This window comes from Chiloscyllium plagiosum, chromosome 36 (genome assembly GCF_004010195.1).
Source record: "Chiloscyllium plagiosum isolate BGI_BamShark_2017 chromosome 36, ASM401019v2, whole genome shotgun sequence".
NCBI lineage: Eukaryota > Metazoa > Chordata > Chondrichthyes > Orectolobiformes > Hemiscylliidae > Chiloscyllium > Chiloscyllium plagiosum.
In genome coordinates, this window is record NC_057745.1 from 36,109,103 (window position 1) to 36,128,074 (window position 18,972).

Below are 18,972 nucleotides of genomic sequence, written 5' to 3' on the forward strand. Positions count from 1 at the left end.
GCCAATCCTGTCCTTGTTCTAGCCATGTCTCCGTTATAGCCACAACATCGAAGTCCCAGGTACCACCCCACGCTGCAAGTTCACCTACCTTATGTCGTATACTTCTTGCATTGAAGTATACACACTTCAAGCCACTTTCCTGTTTACAGGCACCCTCCTTTGAAATTGATGCCATGTTCCTCACCTCCCTACACTCCAGGTCCTCTTCTGACATTACACTGATTCTGTTGCTGCTATTATTTATGAGGGTTCGCATAATTGCAGCTATTGGCTTGGATTAACTTGGATACATTTTCCTGATTATTTCAGTCATGCTTCTTGGATTTTGACTGACATTGGGAATTACTGATCCAACATATTGCAAGCTGATCGAAAACTACAAGTAAATGTCCTTAGATCTAATTAATTAAGACCTTTAAATCTAAGTAATTAATTTCTGGTTAAGTATGTTTTCCTCATGAAACTCTGACTTTGAGTTTGTAAAGTGTGAACTCTTGCTGTGGTTGTCTCGAATTGGCAGTCTGCCCACGTATTTGGTGGGACAATGTGATCTGCTGATTTTCCTTTGAATTAGAAAATTGTCCCATCATTTTATTTCTCACAGGCGAACTTTCAAAATGTAGATGTAATCTGGTGTACATCATGCCTTTTGCACAATGATTTCAACAGTGCCTCCAGTAGGAAGGCAAAGAGGGGCCATGAAATATTTTTTGGCAGATAGGATTAAGCAAAATCCCAAGGTTTACATTGATCATAGGGGATTTCAGTATGCAAATGGACTGAGAAAATCAGGTTGTTAGTGGATGGCATGAAAAGGAATTTGTGGAATGTACATAGGAACCTTGATTATCCAAATACCAATTATCTGAATTTTGGATTATCCAAAGAAGATCTCAAGGTCCTGTAAAAATGTTACATCAATAGATAAGTGAATTTGGATTACCTGAACTGAAGAACATGTGAAAATGCTGGCAAAAACAAAGAAACACAAACACCCAATCAACCATGACTTGATTTTTTTTTACATAAGTGTTAATTATACAGCCCTTGGCAAAACTAAGTGCTTTATTCCTGTCACTTTTATGTACCATTTTTGAAAAAAAATGGCAGAGAAAGGAAACGCATGCACCAGGCGGTACTTCTGTCTCGATTGTGATGGTGGGTTCAGCAGACACTGACAAATGCTTTTGGGATTATAGAAGATATTCCAGACCTTGCTTAATGCTGGGATTTCGTATCTTACAAGGTGGCAAGGGTTTAGTCCTCCTCTGTTAAACCTGCAATTTGTGGAATGCAAAGATTAGACAGTTTAAATAGCAAACTCATCAAAATTTTGGATTTAAACAAACTCTCCGGTAGAGCACAGCGTTAGATCAGTACAGCTTCCCTTGTTTAATGTCAATTCAATTATCCAAATCATCAATTATCCGAACGAAAAAGCTCCCCACCATCTGGTTCGGATAATCGAGCTTCCTCTTTATACAAGATGGCTTTTTGGAGCAGCCTGCGGTGGAGCCCAGTAAGGAACGGGCAATATTGGAAATATGCAATGAGGCAGACTTGATAAGGGAGCTTAAGGTGAAAAAACCCTTAGGATGCAGTGATCATAATATGATTGATATTACTGTGCAATTTAAGAGGGAGAAGATTAAATCAGAGGTAGCTGAATAAAACTACAGAGGCATAAGGGAGGAGCTGGGTAGAATTGACTGGGAGAGGAGCCTAGCAGGAAAGACAGTGGAACAGCAATGGCAGGAGTTTCTGGGAGTAATTCTGGAGACACAGCAGAGATTCATCCCGAGGGAAAAGAAGCATGGTACAGGAAAGATGAGACAACCATGGCTGAGTAAGGAAGTCAGGGATAACGTAAAAACAAAAAAGAAAGTATATAATATGGTGAAGGGCAGTGGGAAACCAGAAGTTTACAAAAAAAGAAATAAGGAGGGAGAAGATTAAATATGAGGGCAAGCTAGTCAGTAATGTGAAGGAAGACTGTAAGAGTTTCTTTAGGTACATGAAAGGCAAAAGTGGACATTGGGCCATTGGAAAATGGTGCTGGAGAAATAGTAGTGGGAAACAAGTAAGTGGCTGAGGAACTGAATAATTACTTCGCATCAGTCTTCATGGAAGAAGACATGGTAATATCCCAAAAATTCAAGAGAGTGAGAGGGTAGAGCTGAGTCTGGTGGCCATCATCAAGGAGAAGGTGCTAGAAAAATTGAATGGTCTGAAGGAGGATAAGTAACCTGGACCAGATGGATGACACCCTAGAGTTCTAAGGGAGGTAGATGAAGAGATAATGGAGGCATTAGTGGTGATCTTTCAGGAATCACTGAGATTGGGAAGAGTCCTAGAGGACTGTTTAAAAAGTGAGTAAGGCAAAAGACAGAAAGTTAGGCTGATTGGCCTAACCTCGGTTGTTGATAAGATCCTAGAATCCATTGTGAAAGATGAGATTGCTGAATACGTGGAAGTGTATGGTAAAATAGGGCAAAGTCAGCATGGTTTCATCAAGGGGAGGTCATGCCTGACAAATCTGCTCGACTCCTTTGAGGAAATAACAAGCAGGTTTAACCAAGGAGAGCTAGTGGATATTATCTACCTGGACTTCAAAAAGGCCTTTGACAAGGTGCCGCACTGGATGCTACTGAGTAAGATAAGGGCCGTGGTGTTAGAGGCAAGGTGCTAGCATGGATAGAAGCTTGGCTGTCAGGCAGAAAGCAGAGGGTGGGGATAAAAGGGTCCTTCTCAGGATGGCAGCCGGTGACGAGTGATGTTCCGCAAGGCTCAGTGTTGGGACCGCAGCTTTTCACTTCATACATTAACAATCTTGATGAAGGAACTGAGAGCATTCTGGCTAAGTTTGCAGATGATACAAAGATAGGTAGAGGGGCAGGTAGCATTGAGGAGGTGAGGAGACTGCAGATGGATTCTGACAGGTTAGGAGAGTGGGCAGAGAACTGACAGATGGAATACAGCGTGGAAAAGTGTGAGGTCATACACTTTTGTGGAAAGAATAGAGGCATGGACTATTTTATAAATGTGGAGAGAAGTCAAGTCTGAAGTGCAAAGACACTTGAGAGTTCTAGTCCAGGATTCTCTCAAGGTAAATTTGCAGGTTGAGTCAGTAGTTAGGAAGGCAATTGCAATAATGGTATTTATTTTGAGAGGACTTGAATATAAAAAGCAGGAGTATACTTCTGAGTCTGTATAAGACTCTGGTCAGACTACACTTAGAGTATTCTGTACAATTTTGGGCACAGTATTCTGTGCAATATCAGGAAGGATATACTGGCCCTGGAGCATGTTCAAAAAAAGTTCACGAGAGTGGTCCCAGGAATGAAAAGCTTAACAAATGAAGCACGCTTGAGGTCTCTGGATTTATATTCGATGGAGTGTAGAATTATTGTGGGGGAGGGAATACTGAATGGCCTGGACAGAGTAGATGTTGGGAAAATATTTCCATTTGTAGGAGAGACTAGAACCTGAGGGCATAGCCTGAAAGTAAAGGGAAGATCGTTTGGAGATAAGGAGAAACTTCTTCAGCCAGAGAGTGGGGAATCTGTGGAATTCCATGCCACGGAAGGCTGTGGAGGCCAGGTCATTGAGTATATTTGTGACTGAAATAGTTAGGTTCTTGAGTATCTTGGGGATCAAGGGTTACAGGGAGAAAGTGAGAGAATGGGGTTGAGAAACCTATCAACCATGATTTAATGGCAGAACATACTTGATGGGCTGAATGGCCTAATTTCTGCTCCTATATCTTATGGTCTTAAGGCATTTTATAAGTATATTGAGAATAAGAGGGAAGAGTATCAGGGAAAGAGTAGGGCTTGTTAGAGACTAAAGGCTCAATTTATGCGTGGAGCCAGAGGACATGGGTGAAGTATTAAGTTAATATTTCTTTGTCCTCTGTGAATACAAATATTATAGTGGGAATTTCAGTTGGGACAGTGGGATTCTGGAACATGTTAAGATTAACAGTTAGGAGATATTAGATGTTTTAGCTGGCATAAAGGTGCATAAATCCCTCGGGCCTGATGAGATGCATGCCAGGCTGCTGTGTGAAACTAGAAGAGATATTGCAGCTTTATAAAACGTTGGTTAGGCTACAGATGAAATACTGCGTGTGGTTCTGGTCGCAACCCTATCAGGAGGATGTGATTGTACTGGAGAGGGCGGAGAGGAAATTCACCAGGATGTTCCCTGGGATGAAAACAGTGTTATGAGGAGAGATTGTGTAGGCTGGTTTTGGTTTCCTTCTGGCAGAGGAGGCTGAGGGGGGATCTGATTGAGGTATAGAGTAGATTGTGAGAATCGTTTCCCATGACAAACATGTCTAAAGTCAGATGGGCACAAATTTAAGGCGAGGCCTAAGTGGTTTAGAGAGAACTGAGAAAAAGTTTTTTTTTCAGCCAGGGATGATATGGAACTTGCTACCAAAGAGGGTCGAGGAGACAGCTACTCTCCCATTATTTAAGAACATCTGGATAACAATTTAAAATGCTAGGGCATAGTAGATTTTGGACCAAGAACAGGTAAACGGGATTAATGCACTCTGATGTTTATTGATCCGCTTAGGCATAATGGGCTAAAGGGCCTGTTTCTATGTTGTATGATTCGATAACTTGTGTTGATGTTTTCCTTTGCTGGAACAGTCCAATGAAAGCTGTTGAACAGCATGATTAAGTGTCATATGTTACTCCATTATGTCCTGCTTGATGGGCTAATGCTTTGCTGTTACTTCCTGTTTATCTCATAATTGGGTCACAGTTCACAGCACACAGCACATTCATACATGATGAGCTAATTCTCATACTGCAATAAAAAGGCCTCACTCAGGTGAAAATGGAGTTTGCCTGAGTCATGTTCTGCGTTTGATTTTCTCCATGACCCAGGATAGACCAGATCTAAAAGCTGAAGTTCTAAAAGGGAGAAAGGTCAATTTGACGGTATTAGGCAAGAACTTTCGAAAGCTGATTGGAAGCAGATGTTCGCAAGTAAACGGACGGCTGGAAAGTGGGAAGCCTTCAGAAATGAGATAACAAGAATCCAGAGAAAGTATATTCCTGTCAGGGTGAAAGGGAAGGCTGGTAGGCATCAACTACTTCCTGTGATAATGAATTCCACAGGCTCACCACTCTTTGGGTGAAGAAATGTCTCCTCACCTCCGTCCTAAATGGTCCACCCTGAATCCTCAGACTGTGACCCCCTGATTCTGGACACACCCACCTCAGGGACATCCTCCCTGCCTGGACGCTGTCTTAAGCCTGTTAGAATATTATAAGTCTCTATGTGATCTGCCCCTCATTCATCTGAGCTCCAGCAAAAACATCCTAACCTCATGAATCCCTCCTCAATACCAGTCCCGCCATCCCCAGAATCAGCCTGGTGAATCTTTGTTGCACTCCCTCGAGAACTAGAGCATCCTTCCTCAGAAAAGGAGACCAAAAATATTTTAGATGTGGCCTCACTTAGGCCCTGAATAACTGCAATAACACATCCTTGCTTTTGTACTCGAAACCTTTCGCAGTGAAGGCCAACATACCATTTGCTTTCTTTACTGCCTGCTGCACCTGCATGCTTTCCTTCAGTGACTGCTGCACAAGGACACCCAGGTCCCGCTGCACACTCCCCTCTTCCAATTTACAGCCATTCAGGTAGTAATCTGCTTGGAGGATAATATTTTCTTGGTGTAGTCTCGATGGCTATGTCTCAACCGATCAGATGACTTTCTAATCAATCAGCACTCTTCTCATTTAGTATGAATTGTTGCTCTCTTTGAAATGTGGTTTCTTGTGCCTGTCCTGATGAGTGCAAGATGAAAAGTTTTGACATCATATTTTTCATCAGCAGTGTTGAAAGATTAGCTAACAAACAGGGAGGAAAGAGTGGAGGTAATTGGGTCATTTTCGAGATAAAGCTAGTCAAATGCAGAAAGAATGATTGCTAGGCCTCAGCTTTGTGAGCGGCATGGTGGCACAGTGGTTAGCACTACTGCCTCACAGCGACTGAGACCCGGGTTCAATTCCCACCTCAGGCGACTGACTGTGTGGAGTTTGCACGTTCTCCCCATGTCTGCGTGGGTTTCCTCCGGGTGCTCCGGTTTCCTCCCACAGTCCAAAGATGTGCAGGTCAGGTGAATTGGCCATGCTAAATTGCCCGTAGTGTTAGGTAAGGGGTAAATGTAGGGGTATGGGTGGGTTGCGCTTCGGCGGGTAGGTGTGGACTTGTTGGGCCGAAGGGCCTGTTTCCACATTGTAATCTAATCTAATCTAAAAAAAAATCTATTAACAACTTATGTTAATGACATTAGATCAATACACCAAATGTAATGTATTTACAGGCGATCCAAATGAAGCATTGAGTAGGGCGCAAAGACGTTGCACAGAAATAAGGGCAAGTTAAATGAGTGGGCAACAACATGGCAGCATGAGTATAATGTAGGGAAATGTAAAGTTATTCCTTTTTTTGTAAGAATAGAAAAATGGAAAAATATCAAAAAACATGGAATGTGCAGATATTTTTGAACCAACCTGTTCACAGATGTTATTGTACATCTCTGAAGCAGATAGGATTCGAACCCTAGCCTCCTTTTTGTATCTTTAATGGGATTTGGTCATTGCTGGCTAGGCCAACATTTATTGCCCATTCCTAATGGCCCTTGGGAAGCCTCATTTTTGACTGCTTTAGTCCATGTAATTTTGGGTCTTAATGCTATTAGGAAGGAAGTTCAAGGACTTTGACCTAGTGACAGTGAAGGGGTTGCAATACAATCAAGTCAAATGATGTGTCATTTGGATGGGAACTTGCAGTTGGCAGTGTTCACATGCTTATGCTGCCTTTGTCCTTCAAGGTGGTAGAGATTGTAAGTTTAGAATTTGGCAGAGGAGCTTGGTGAATTGTTGTAGTGCACCTTGTTGCTGCCACTTTGCATCAGTGGTAGGGGAAGTGAATATTGAGGGTAGATGCTGAGATACCAGTCAAGCAGGCTGCTTTCTTCTGGATGGTGTTGAACTTCTCTGGTTTTGTTAGAGCTGTACCTACCAGATAATAGTGTCCTTTTACACTCCTGCCTTGTGGTGTGTAAATAGTGGACAGGCTTTGGCGAGACAGAAAGTGGGTTACTCACTACAGCCTCTGATCTCTTCTTGTAGACACAATACTTTCAGACCAGTTCTAGCTTTGGGCAATGCTATCACCAAAGACATTGATGGTGAAGGATTTAGTGATGGTAATGCCAGTGAATGACAAGGTGAGATTCTTAGATTCCCTCTTGTTGGACAAAGTCACTGCCTGGCACTTGTGTTGCAAATATCAGCCCAAACTAAATGTTGTCCAGGTCTCGCTGCATTTGGACAAGGACTGCTTCAATATCTGAGGAGCAGCAATTAGTACTGAACAATGTCCCCTCTAAGCTGCACAGGAACGAAGCCACTTATAAGCCTGCACTTGCTGATTGGTGTGTGGATGCATTGACTTCCAATTGAGGAAGTCACTGCCATGTATGCATTACGGCGATCCACACACAGCAGGAACTATTAGAGGGAACGTAGACACTTAACATTGTGCAATCATCAACAAATATTCCCACTTCTGACTTTATGATCAATGGAAGGTCATCGATGAAGCACCTGGTTAGACCTGGGACAGTCCTCTGAGGAGCACCTGTAACAATGCTTCAGGACGGGATGCTTGGCCTTTAATAACCACAAACAGCTAGATCTGACTCCAATCAGCAGAGTGCTTTTTTTGACTTCAGTTTTGTTGGAACTCCTTAATGCCCCAGTTAGTCAAATTTTGCCTTCATCTTCAGGGCATTTGCCCTCAGTTCATCTCTCAAGTTCAGGTCTTTTTCCCATATTTGGACCAAAGCTGTTATAAAGGCAGGAACTCAGTAGTCCTGGCATAAACTAAACTGAGCAATGTTGAGCATGTTATTGATGAGAATGCTGCCTGTTAGGACTATTGACAACAGTATCCATGACGTACTGATGATTAAAATTAGATTGATGGGCAGTATTGGGCTAGGTTGGATTTGCCCTGCTTTTTGTGAACAGGGCATATCTGTACATCTTTTCACATTGTCAAGTAGATGCCAGGTTTGAGGCTGTACTGTAAAAGTTTGGCTCGGAGCATAGTTCTGGCTTTTGCAGCATACAGTGCCTTCAACTATCTTGAGTGAATCAAATTATTAGAGAAGACTAGCATTTGTCATCCTGGGGACCTCGGGCCTTCTGGGCTGAAGGTGGTTGTAAATGCCTCAGCCTATCTTTTGCACTGAAATGCTGGGTTTCCCCATCATTGAGGTTGGGAATCGTTACAGACCGTTCACCTCATGTTAGTTGTTTAATTTCCCACCACCAATCACAACTGGATATGGCAGTACCAATCTTCCACCAAGCTGCACAACTGCTTGACTGGCATGCATGAAGCTTCCCAATCAGCATACTTATGCATAGCTTCTACTTGCAGAAACTGTTGCTTGGCACAGACCTTGGAGGTATGTGTAGTGGCATGAGAAGTTTTGAGGGAACATTGGGGTGGACTGCTGGACTTGATCAGATCCATTGGTTATGGGATCATTTAAACTGGTTTATTGCATGCAGCTTTTGCTGTTTTGCATGCAAGGTTGTCACTTCATTAACTTAAGACCTGACTTTTACTTATGCATAGTTTTGCTCCTGGCATGCTCTCTTGCACTCTTCATTGAACCAGGGTTGATTCACCTGGTGTCATTGTCATTATGGAGATAGGGACATGTCAGGCCATGAGGTTACAGATTGTTGTTGGATACAATTCTGCTGCTGCTGATGGCACATTGCACCTCACAGATGGTCAGTTTTGAATTGCTAAATATTTTCAAAATCTATCTCATTTAGGCAATGAAGGCTATACTCAACATGAAGATGGAACTTGATTTTCACAAGAATTATACCATTACAGTTAATCCCATTACAGAGGAACCTCGATTATCCGAAGGACAGAGAGTATTTCATTTGGTTAATCGATGTCGGATAATATAGTTAGCCTGGCATCAGGACCTTGCAATCCTGTTCGGGTAATCCAAAATTTGGTTATTCAAATGCCGGATAATCCAAGTTCCACTGTAGCATTGTAATGTATGAATGCATCTGCAGCAGGTAGATAGGTGAGGACCAGGTTCTGTAGCATTTTCCCTTCTCATTTATTTGTTCAATTTCTGCCACAGCCCCAGTCTTGCATCTCTGTCCTTTAAGACTCGACCAGCTCAGTCAGTAGTGATACTACTGATCCACTTATAGCAATGGACTTTGAAGCACCACATCTAGAATTCACTCTATTTCCTTGCCACCCTCAGTGTAGCATCCAAATTACTGTTGAAAATGAAGAACTAATTTGTTAGCTGGATAGGGGTGAAAATGGTAGGAGGTGATCAACAAGAGGTTTCTATGCTGCATTAATATAGTGGCAGAGTCTCAGGATAAGAGGCCATTTATTTAGGACTGAGATAAAGAGAAATCTCTTTCCTTTAAGGATGTGAATCCTGTACCCCAGAGGACTTCGAATGCTTTAATATCTTTAGAGCTGAGAAGGGGTCTTTGCTGTCTCATGGAATCAAGGAAGATAGAAAGTAGGCAGTGAATAACATAAGAACTTAAAGGATAAGTGGGTTATTCAGCCACTCGAAACAGCCCAATCATATGCCACCTTAATGGTTGCCTCAACCTCATTTGACTGTCTGGCCCCATAGATTTTTGCCCTTGTAGATTGAAAATCTATCTAACTTAGACTTGAATGCATTCAATGATCCAGTATCCACTGCTCTTGGTTATAGAATTCCTGAGATTAACAACCTCTGAGAGAAGAAATTCCTGCTTGTCTTCATTTTAAATGGGAGAGGCCTTATTTTGAAGACCCTTCGTTCTAGATTCCCCCGTGAAAGGAAACATCTTCCCAGCAGTGCTACAAGATTGTCCAGCAATAAGCACTGTAAGGCAACAGCAGATGCATAGAAGTGAAAGGAACAAAACAAATATGGAATACTTATCAGCAGGGTAGTTCTAAAGGGAAATGAAAGGGGAATTGTGTTACAGGCTGTGGGTTGAGCAAGGAAGTTGTAGTAATATAGGCTTCATTGCAGAGGTTTAACTAACTTTGTGTTGCTGGTTGGCAAATTAGGAATATCACTGAAGAAAGCATAGGAAACAATAGGGAAGCTAGCGGCAAGCCAAGGCTAAACAAAGTCTCACTCCTCCACCCTATGCTCCACATGCACTCACTCTCACTCTCTCCACATGCGCACTCTCTCTTTCTCTCCTTACAGACCTTGGAATAGAAGCAGGGATAAACTTGCAGAGATAAATAGCGTTTGACTCCTTGTCAAGGCAAGAGTGTCTATTGCATGTCCTTGATAGCTTTGAATTCTTGCAAGTTAGAAAGGAAAATGAAAGGTTTTCAGCTGCTACCAGATGAATGGTTTTGTAAAACGTGTCACAGCTCTGGTAATCTGAAATGAAACAGAATGCAGCATGTCTGTCAGCTTCTGGGAAGAATAGAGAAATTGATGTTTTAGCTGTGACCCCTTCACTAAAACTGAATAAAATTGCAGGTAAATAATCTTTTACAAGTAATAAAACAAGAAGAATGAAGGATCAAACAGAGAAGTCATTGGGTCTAATTCAGCTCCTTTTCTTTGTCATAAACAGCCAGTCCAGCTGAGAGTGCCATGGAGTCGGCCGGCTTGGCCGTGTGCCCGTGGAGTCGGCCGGCTTGGCCGTGTGCCCGTGGAGTCGGCCAGCTTGGCCGTGTGCCCGTGGAGTCGGCCGGCTTGGCCGTGTGCCCGGTGGAGTCGGCCATATTGAGTATGTAGCCCGTGGAGTTGGCTGGCTTGGCCATGTGCCCGGTGAAGTCGGCCATATTGAGTATGTAGCCCGTGGAGTCGGCCGGCTTGGCCGTGTGCCCGGCGGAGTCAGCCATATTGAGTAAGTAGCCCATGGGGTCGGCCTGACTCACTGGATTTATTGCCTGTCTACATGCTACCCCTAGGTGGTGTAATGCGAAGTTGGTTGGAATCATCACTAACAGTCATCAATTCTATCCTGACAGCATCCCTTCATACACCCACTTGTCATCCAGAATCAATTGCTCGATGAGTGCAAATTTCCACTAGTTATATATTGGGAAAGTCAAAACCATTATTTTTGATCTTTGCTCCAAGCACTGTTCCTGAGCTATCAAATTCAAACCTGGCAACATTCTGAGACTAGGTTAATTTGTTTGCAACCTTGGTTTCAGATTTTATCCTGAGGTGAGTTTCCAATCTCCTAATCATGCCACCACTAATACCACTTTTATAATATCATCCAATTTCATCCCTGTTTCAGCTCATCAGCCAAAATCTTCATCTATTCCTTTGTCACCTTCATACCCAATTATTCCAATTGGTTCTTCACCTCACTACTCATTTCCAATTTGCAGCTACTCGAACTGTGTGGTAATGTACTATCTGTGTCTAACCACTGGAATCTACATCTACAGTCAAAACCAAGTAGGGTAGTTGGAAGAAGGACTGATGCATGAACTGAGATGCTCCAATTCTTGTGTTGCAGGTACCTGAATTAAAATTTCAAGTTAATGATGCTGAGGAGAAGGATTCGTGGCTCAGAGCCCTGAATGAAGCCATTGAAGAAGCCAATAACAAAGAGTTTGATCAGGTGATTGTTCTCAGTTTCATTGTATTATTCTATACTGATGAGTTATTTTAGTATCAGTTGGTGGCTCAGTGATTAGCACTGCGACCTCACAGCACAAGGATCCTAGGTTCAATTCCATCCTCAGGCAACTGTTTGTGCGGAGTTTGCATATTCTCTCCATGTCTGCATGGGTTTCCTCTGGGTGCTCTGGTTTCCTCCCACAGTCCAAAGATGCGCAGGCCAGGTGAATTGGCCATGCTAAATTGCCCATAGTGTTAGCATTAGTCAGAGGAGGTGTTGTTTGCTCTTCAGAGAGTCGGTGTGGTTTTGTTGGGCCGAAGGGCCTGTTTCCACACTGTAGGGAATCTAATCTTCTATTAAGATGCGGTTTTAGGTGCCAACAGGCCCTTGGAGAGGTTTGAGTTAATCCAGGGATAACCTGGATTTGTAAAATGCAGATCATGCTTGACTGATCTCACTGAATACTTTGATGAAGCAACTGAAAACGTTAGAGAAAGTAAGGATTGTAGATGCTGGAGAGATCAGAGTCGAAGGGAGGGCAATGTAAATTTCTTTACATTTTAAGAAAACATTTGAGAAAGTTCCAAAATAAAAAGCTGGTTCACATAACTGAGGCTGATGGAATAGGAGGAACAATGTCAACTTGGATAAACGAAATGGCTTGGGAAAGAAAGCATTGAGTCATGGCAGTTGGCTATTTTTCAGACTGGAGGACAGTGCAAACTTGTGTACCCCAAGGGTAATTGCTGGGACCACTGTTCTCGCTGTACGTAATTGAGTGGATATTGGGCTATGGAGTCAGTCTTTTGTCAATGATACCAAGCATGGAGGTGTAGCTGATAGTGTGGGTAATAAGAACCAGGATGTAGATAGGCTAGAAAATGGGCAAACAAGTGGTGAATGGAAATTAGTGCAGCACAGAGTGAAGTGAGGCATTTTGGCAGAAGCAATAGGAAGAGGCAATGTAGGCTTAATGGCACAGTTCTGAAGAGTGTACAGGAACAAAGAAACCTTGGAGTCTGTGTGCATTGATCTTTGAAAGTGAGAGGACATATTGAAAGAGAGTTAGCAAAGCATTTTGGCTCTTGAGCAAAATAAACATATAAGATATTGAGACGGAAGGCAGGGATGTTGTACAAAGCTTTATAAAGCTGTGGTTCGGCCACAGCTTGACTATTGCTTCCTGTTCTTTTTGTCACAGTTTAGGAAGGGTATGAGGGTTCTTGAGAGGGTGCAGAGGAAAATTACCAGAATGGTTCCAGCAACACAGGATTTTAGCTGGAAAGAAAGGATGGAGAAGGTGAGATTGTCCCCCTTGGAAACAAAAAGATTGAGGGAAAATTTGATCAATTTGCACAAGATTAGGATTAAGATAGACAGGGATGGACAGTTACTACTAGCTGATGGTACAAGGGCCAGGAGATGCAGACTTAAGATTTTGTGCATTGGGGGAAAATGAGGAAGAACACTTTTACACAGTGAGTGGGAATGACTCAGAGATTGTTGCCCACAGAAGTGGCGGAAGCAGAAATAAGCAGTGATTTGGATTCTGTGTTATCACACCAGCCTATATCACATCAGCCAAATCTTGGTTGGTAACATGAAGCTCAAGAACTTAGTGTACGATGATATCACTGACTAACCCAAAATTATTACAGGTTTCATGAGTAACTGCAACCTACATGAATGTAGCATGACAGCATGATGTGATTCCAACTTCATGGCTTGTTTATATATAGATGATGTGACATTAATGTGTAATGTTGGAGCTGCCACTGTCTATTTAGTAATTAGTTAAAGTAGGGAATCCATGTACAACAAAGCAAACTGTGAATCTCTTGGTGAAAGTTGTTACTACGTAATACACAATAATCATCATGGTTCCATCAAGCAGCATTTCATTGGCTCTTATTAAATTCCTGATTTGACCCATCTTTCTTTGATGAAAGGCACCCAAGATTTTCAGTGCCTTGTGCAGTGAAGAATCATAAACCCAAAGTTACGCTGATGCCTGAAGCAAGACAATACATGAAGTCTTTATTGGATTTTCTTTGTTTTGATTCCTGTAACAAGAAGTGGATCAGATTTCACTTTGTGTGTCAGGAATGTTCTGCCAGTTCTCTGAATGCTTTATTGCAACGTTAATCAATATGAGGATTAGTTGTTAAGCAGTGTGTTTGTGTCCAGGTTACAGTGGATGAAAAGAGTTCTCTGGATCACTTAACACGTAACAGAGCAAAAATAAACCACAGCCGAAGACCACCAACAAGGCAACATCGGAAAGAAGTAAGTCATTAAACAGCTTCTTTGAGAAAGTGACCAAATAGGTGGATGAGGATAAAACAGTTGATGTGGTGAATATGGATTTCAATAAAGCATTTGATAAGGTTTTCCACGGTAGGCTATTGCAGAAAATAGGTGGCATGGGATTGAGGATGATTTAGCGGTTTGGATCAGAAATTGGCTAGCTTTAAGAAGACAGAGGATTCTGGTTGATGGGAATGTTCATCCTGGAGTTCAGTTACTAGTGGTGTACTGCAAGGATCTGTTTTGGGTCCACTGCTGTTTGTCATTTTTATAAATAATCTGGATGAGGGTGTAGAAGGGTGGGTTAGTAAATTTGTGGATGACAGTAAAGTTGGTGGAATTGTGGACAGTGTCTTTCCTAAAGACACATCTTTAGGAAAGACGTGGAAGCTTTGGAGAGGGTGCAGAGAAGATTTACCAGGATGTTGCCTGGAATGGAGAGGAAGTCGTACGAGGATAGGTTGAGAGTTCTCGGCCTTTTCTCGTTGGAACGGCGAAGGATGAGGGGTGACTTGATAGAGGTTTATAAGATGATCAGAGGAATAGATAGAGTAGACAGTCAGAAACTTTTTCCCCGGGTACATCAGAGTGTTACAAGGGGACATAAATTTAAGGTGAAGGGTGGAAGGTATAGGGGAGATGTCAGGGGTGGGTTCTTTACCCAGAGAGTGGTGGGGGCATGGAATGCGCTGCCCGTGGGAGTGGTAGAGTCGGAATCATTGGCGACCTTTAAGCGGCATTTGGATAGGTACATGGATGGGTACTTAATCTAGGTTAGAAGTTCGGCACAACATCGTGGGCCGAAGGGCCTGTTCTGTGCTGTATTGTTCTATGTTCTATGTTCTATGATGTTGCAGGTTACAGAGGGACGTAGATAAGCTGCAGAGCTGGGCTGACAGGTGACAAATGGAGTTTAATGCGGAAAAGTGTGAGGTGATTCACTTTGGAAGGAGTAACAGGATTACAGAGTATTAGACTAATTGAATTCTTGGTAGTGTGGTTGAGCAGAGAGATCTCAGTGTCCATGTGCATTGATCCCTGAAAGTTGCCACCCAGGTTGTTAAGAAGGCGTACGGTGTGTTAGCGTTTATTGGTAGAGGGATTGAGTTTCGGAGCCATGAGGTCATGTTCTAACTGTACAAACACTTGGAGTATTGCATACAGTTCTGGTCGCTGCATTATAGGAAGAATGTGGAAGCTTTGGAAAGGGTGCAGAGGAGATTTATCTGGATGTTGTCTGGTATGGAGGGAAGGTCTTACGAGGAAAGGCTGAGGGACTTGAGGCTGTTTTTGTTACAGAGAAGAAGGTTGAGAGGTTAGCATTCCCTTTCCATTTATAAAGTGTGGTCAAAGCTTACCGAAAAGGGATTGAGGTCCCAAGTAATGGTTTATAAGTGTATTAAGAGTCAATAGTTTAGACATGCTCCATGAGTTAAATATAATAAGGAAGTTATTTGACTGTTAACAGGTTAAAGTAGGTTGTTTACCATGCCCAAATAAGATAAAAGGATTAATGGTGCTGCCGGTCTCTTATGTTTTCCATGTTCTCAAGCAATTCAAGGTCTTAGCTGTAGCCAGCACAATTCCCTTAGGCACTCCTTCGTCTCTCCTCTTTTCAAACTTCTCCAAAAGGATGAGGCTGAATTTTATTTTCACTTTTAATTTAGTTTTGTAGATTTATTCATGTAACTGCCCCAGTATTTGTGGTTTCCTTCACTTCAATCTCAGCAGATCTTTCTCCTCTTTCCAATAATTTTGCTGCCATTTATGCCACATCATATGGCATGGGAGGGCATCTATGGAGAACTGTTCTAGTCTCTGAGAGTTGAGTGAATTTCACACGAATATTGTCTGCAGTTTTGGGCGTCGTATCTCAGGTAGGCCATACTGGCCCTGGAGCTTGTGCAGAGGAAACTCACGAGAATGGTTCCAGGAATGAAAAGCTTAACCTATGAAGAACATTTGAGGACTTTGAGTCTATACTTGATGTAGTTTAGAAGGATGAAGGAGGATCTAATTGAAACTCTTAGAATACTGAATGGCCTGGACAGAGTGGATGTTGGCAAAATTGGAGAGAATAGGACCTGAGGACACAGCCTTAAAATAAAGGGAAGACCTTTTTATGACAGAGATGAGGAGAAACCTGTCCAGCCAGAGAGTGGTGAATCTATGGAATTCTTTGCTACAGAAGGCTGTGGAGCTTAGGTCATTACGTGTACATTAGAACCTCAATTATCCGAACGAAAAGGGCGGGGAGTATTTTGTTCGGATAAACAATCTGATCATAAACAATCGGTATTTTATGAGTGCTGGTTATCCGGCAATGCATGCCATAATGCTGTTGAACCAATAACTGATCTATTGTAAGCAAGTGGTAATTTGTGTGTCAGTTATCAAACATTTCTTGGTTATCTGGCAATGCACACCACAATGCCATTTAATTGATAACTGAATGCTGAGTTGCCTAATGCCTTTTTTACAGGACCTTGAAATCTTGTTTGGATGATCTGAAATTCAAATAATTGATGTTCATATAATAGAGGTTGTATTGTATTTAAGCTTGAGATAGATAGGTTCTTGAGTATCAAGGGGATCAAGAGTTCTGGGCTGAAAGCGGGAGAATGGGGTTGAGAAATCTATCAGGAGAAAGTGAGGACTGCAGATGCTGGAGACCAGAGTTGAAAAGTGTGGTGCTGGAAAAGCGCAGCAGGCCAGACAGCATCGGAGGAGCAGGAGAATCGACGTTTCAGGTATAAGTCCTTCTTCACGAATGAGGCTGGTGTGCCAAGCGAGCTGAGATAAAAGGTGGGGGGGGGAATTTGAGGGAGGGGCGCTGGGAGTACGATAGGTGGAAGCCGGAGAGGGGGTGGGGGCGGAGAGGTCAGGAAGAAGATTGCAGAGTTAAAGTGTTCAGCCACGGGGCGATTGGGTTAGTTGGTGCGGGTATCCCAGAGGTGTTGCCTGAGACGGTCCGCAAGTAGGCGACCTGTCTCCCCAATGTAGAGGAGATCACATCGGGTGCAGCGAATACAGTAAATGATGTGTGTGGAGGTGCACGTGAATTTGCGACGGATATGGAAGGATCCATTGGGGCCTTGGAGGGAGGTGAGGGGGGAGGTGTGGGCGCACGTTTTGCACTTCTTGCGATTGCAGGGGTAGGAGAAATCTATCAGCCATGTTTGAATGGCAGAGCAGACTCGATGGATTGAATGGCTTAACTTCTGCTTTTATATCTTATGGTGTCCAGGAAGTATGACTTCTGACAGATGCAATCTTGTTGCTGTGAAACACTATTTAAGTCAGGTAGCACCTGTCAACCCACACCTGATACATCAACCCCTGTGTTGTCACCACATATGCTACTTTACTTTTTCCTTTCTTGCTGTGCAGCTTTTATTTTGTTGCTGATGGTTTTGTTGAACTGATCTCTCACAAGGGTAAAGAATAGCAAAATGTTCAAAGGTTATTTTTATATCCTAGGTAGCCAGTGCTATGTCCAGTGGAATACAGAGACTAGAACTTGGTGCTCAGACTCTTATTATTGAAGAATCGACAGATGAAGCGCAATTGAAAGAAAAAGTCAGTGATCAAGCCAAGAAGAATAGACCTATCCTTATGCCTAAAGCCAGATGCACTAATGCAAAAAGCAATGATGCATTAGAAATGAAGGAAGAAAGTCCACTAACTGAGGAGGGAGAAGGACCATCAAACCAGGAGCCATTGGACAAAGCCAAAGAGGGTCGGGGGGCCGAGGAGGGAGAGGGTCGGGGGGCCGAGGAGGGAGAGGGTCGAGGGGCCGAGGCGGGAGAGGGTCGGGGGGCCGAGGCGGGAGAGGGTCGCGGGGCCGAGGCGGGAGAGGGTCGGGGGGCCGAGGCGGGAGAGAGTCAGGGGGCCGAAGAGGAAGAGGGTCGGGGGGCCGAGGAGGGAGAGGGTCAGGCGGCCGAGGAGGGTGAGGGTTTGCCAGCGAAAGAAGGAGAGGGTCCACCAGCCGAGGAGGGAGAGGTTGGAAAGCTATCTTGTACCAGAGAAACGATTTCTGATCTCCTCAAAAATGAAGGTGAGTCTGATTTTCAAACAAAAGCATCTACAGATACAAATGAAATGGAGAAACAACAGTCTGAAACCAACAGTAATAGTTCACTAAACAGGGCAAATCTACTACGGGTGAAATGTGCTTCCTTGGGAGATATCTTATCAGAATCCAAGCAACAAGTAATAACAAAACAATTTGATACTTATGGCAACCTAAAGAACACAAATGTGGAAAAAATGGAAAGTAGTATAGCTTTTGAGCTAAAAGTAACAAGGGAACTTCTCCAGCAAGTCTCTGGGAAGGACGCAGCTGTTGAGCAACGTCTTCAGAGCACCACCACCCAAGACAATTGGTCAACCAGGAGTGCAGCACGCTTGTTGAACGATGCTATGGCTAAATGGTCAGAAGCAGACAAAGTCTTGCAAGAACTTAAAGATTTAAAGGAATTATACAAGAAACCTGAGACTCTCACTTCAGAGGAAAGAGAAAGACGTAAAAATCTGTTGACTTTCTACAGGAGGAGTGTGCCTTAGCCTGAATTTGTAATATGCAGGAATGGTGGTTCAAACTGGGTGCTTGGTAAGTTGCAATATGAGTATTTTGGATCAGGTCTCCTGCATTGTTAAATTTCTTTGGAGAGATAGGGATGAGTTCTGTTTTTTGTGTTAAAGTGAACATTTTGCACAGATGGCTGAGATGCTTCACAATGAAGGAACAGTTTTCTTTTAAAAAGGCAGTTTTAAGCTGGAATTGTACATTTGCAATTCCACACTGCTGCCCTTGTCAATTGCTTGACAATTCTTGAAATTCAGGCATTTTGCACAAAACCAGTATTCGCCTTTTAGCTAATGAGCTTCCTCCAGTTTGCTGTCCCTGTCTTGCTTTGAGCCGGTTGTTTTCAAGCCTCTGGCTTTCCTACTGTATTTTAAATTTTAA

General features: G+C 43.0%; 1 protein-coding gene across 1 annotated transcript in view; it reads left to right on the forward strand.

Moving 5' to 3' along the window:
• The window catches only part of LOC122540860 (pleckstrin homology domain-containing family O member 1-like), a 51,071-nt gene extending 32,502 nt beyond the window's left edge, over positions 1 to 18,569 (forward strand). Inside the window, exons 2-4 of the mRNA XM_043677071.1 lie at positions 11,592 to 11,696; positions 13,884 to 13,982; positions 17,484 to 18,569. Coding sequence (XP_043533006.1) covers positions 11,592 to 11,696; positions 13,884 to 13,982; positions 17,484 to 18,569 — 1,290 coding nt within the window. The remainder of the gene's footprint in view (positions 1 to 11,591; positions 11,697 to 13,883; positions 13,983 to 17,483) is intronic.
• Positions 18,570 to 18,972: the final 403 nt, after the last annotated feature.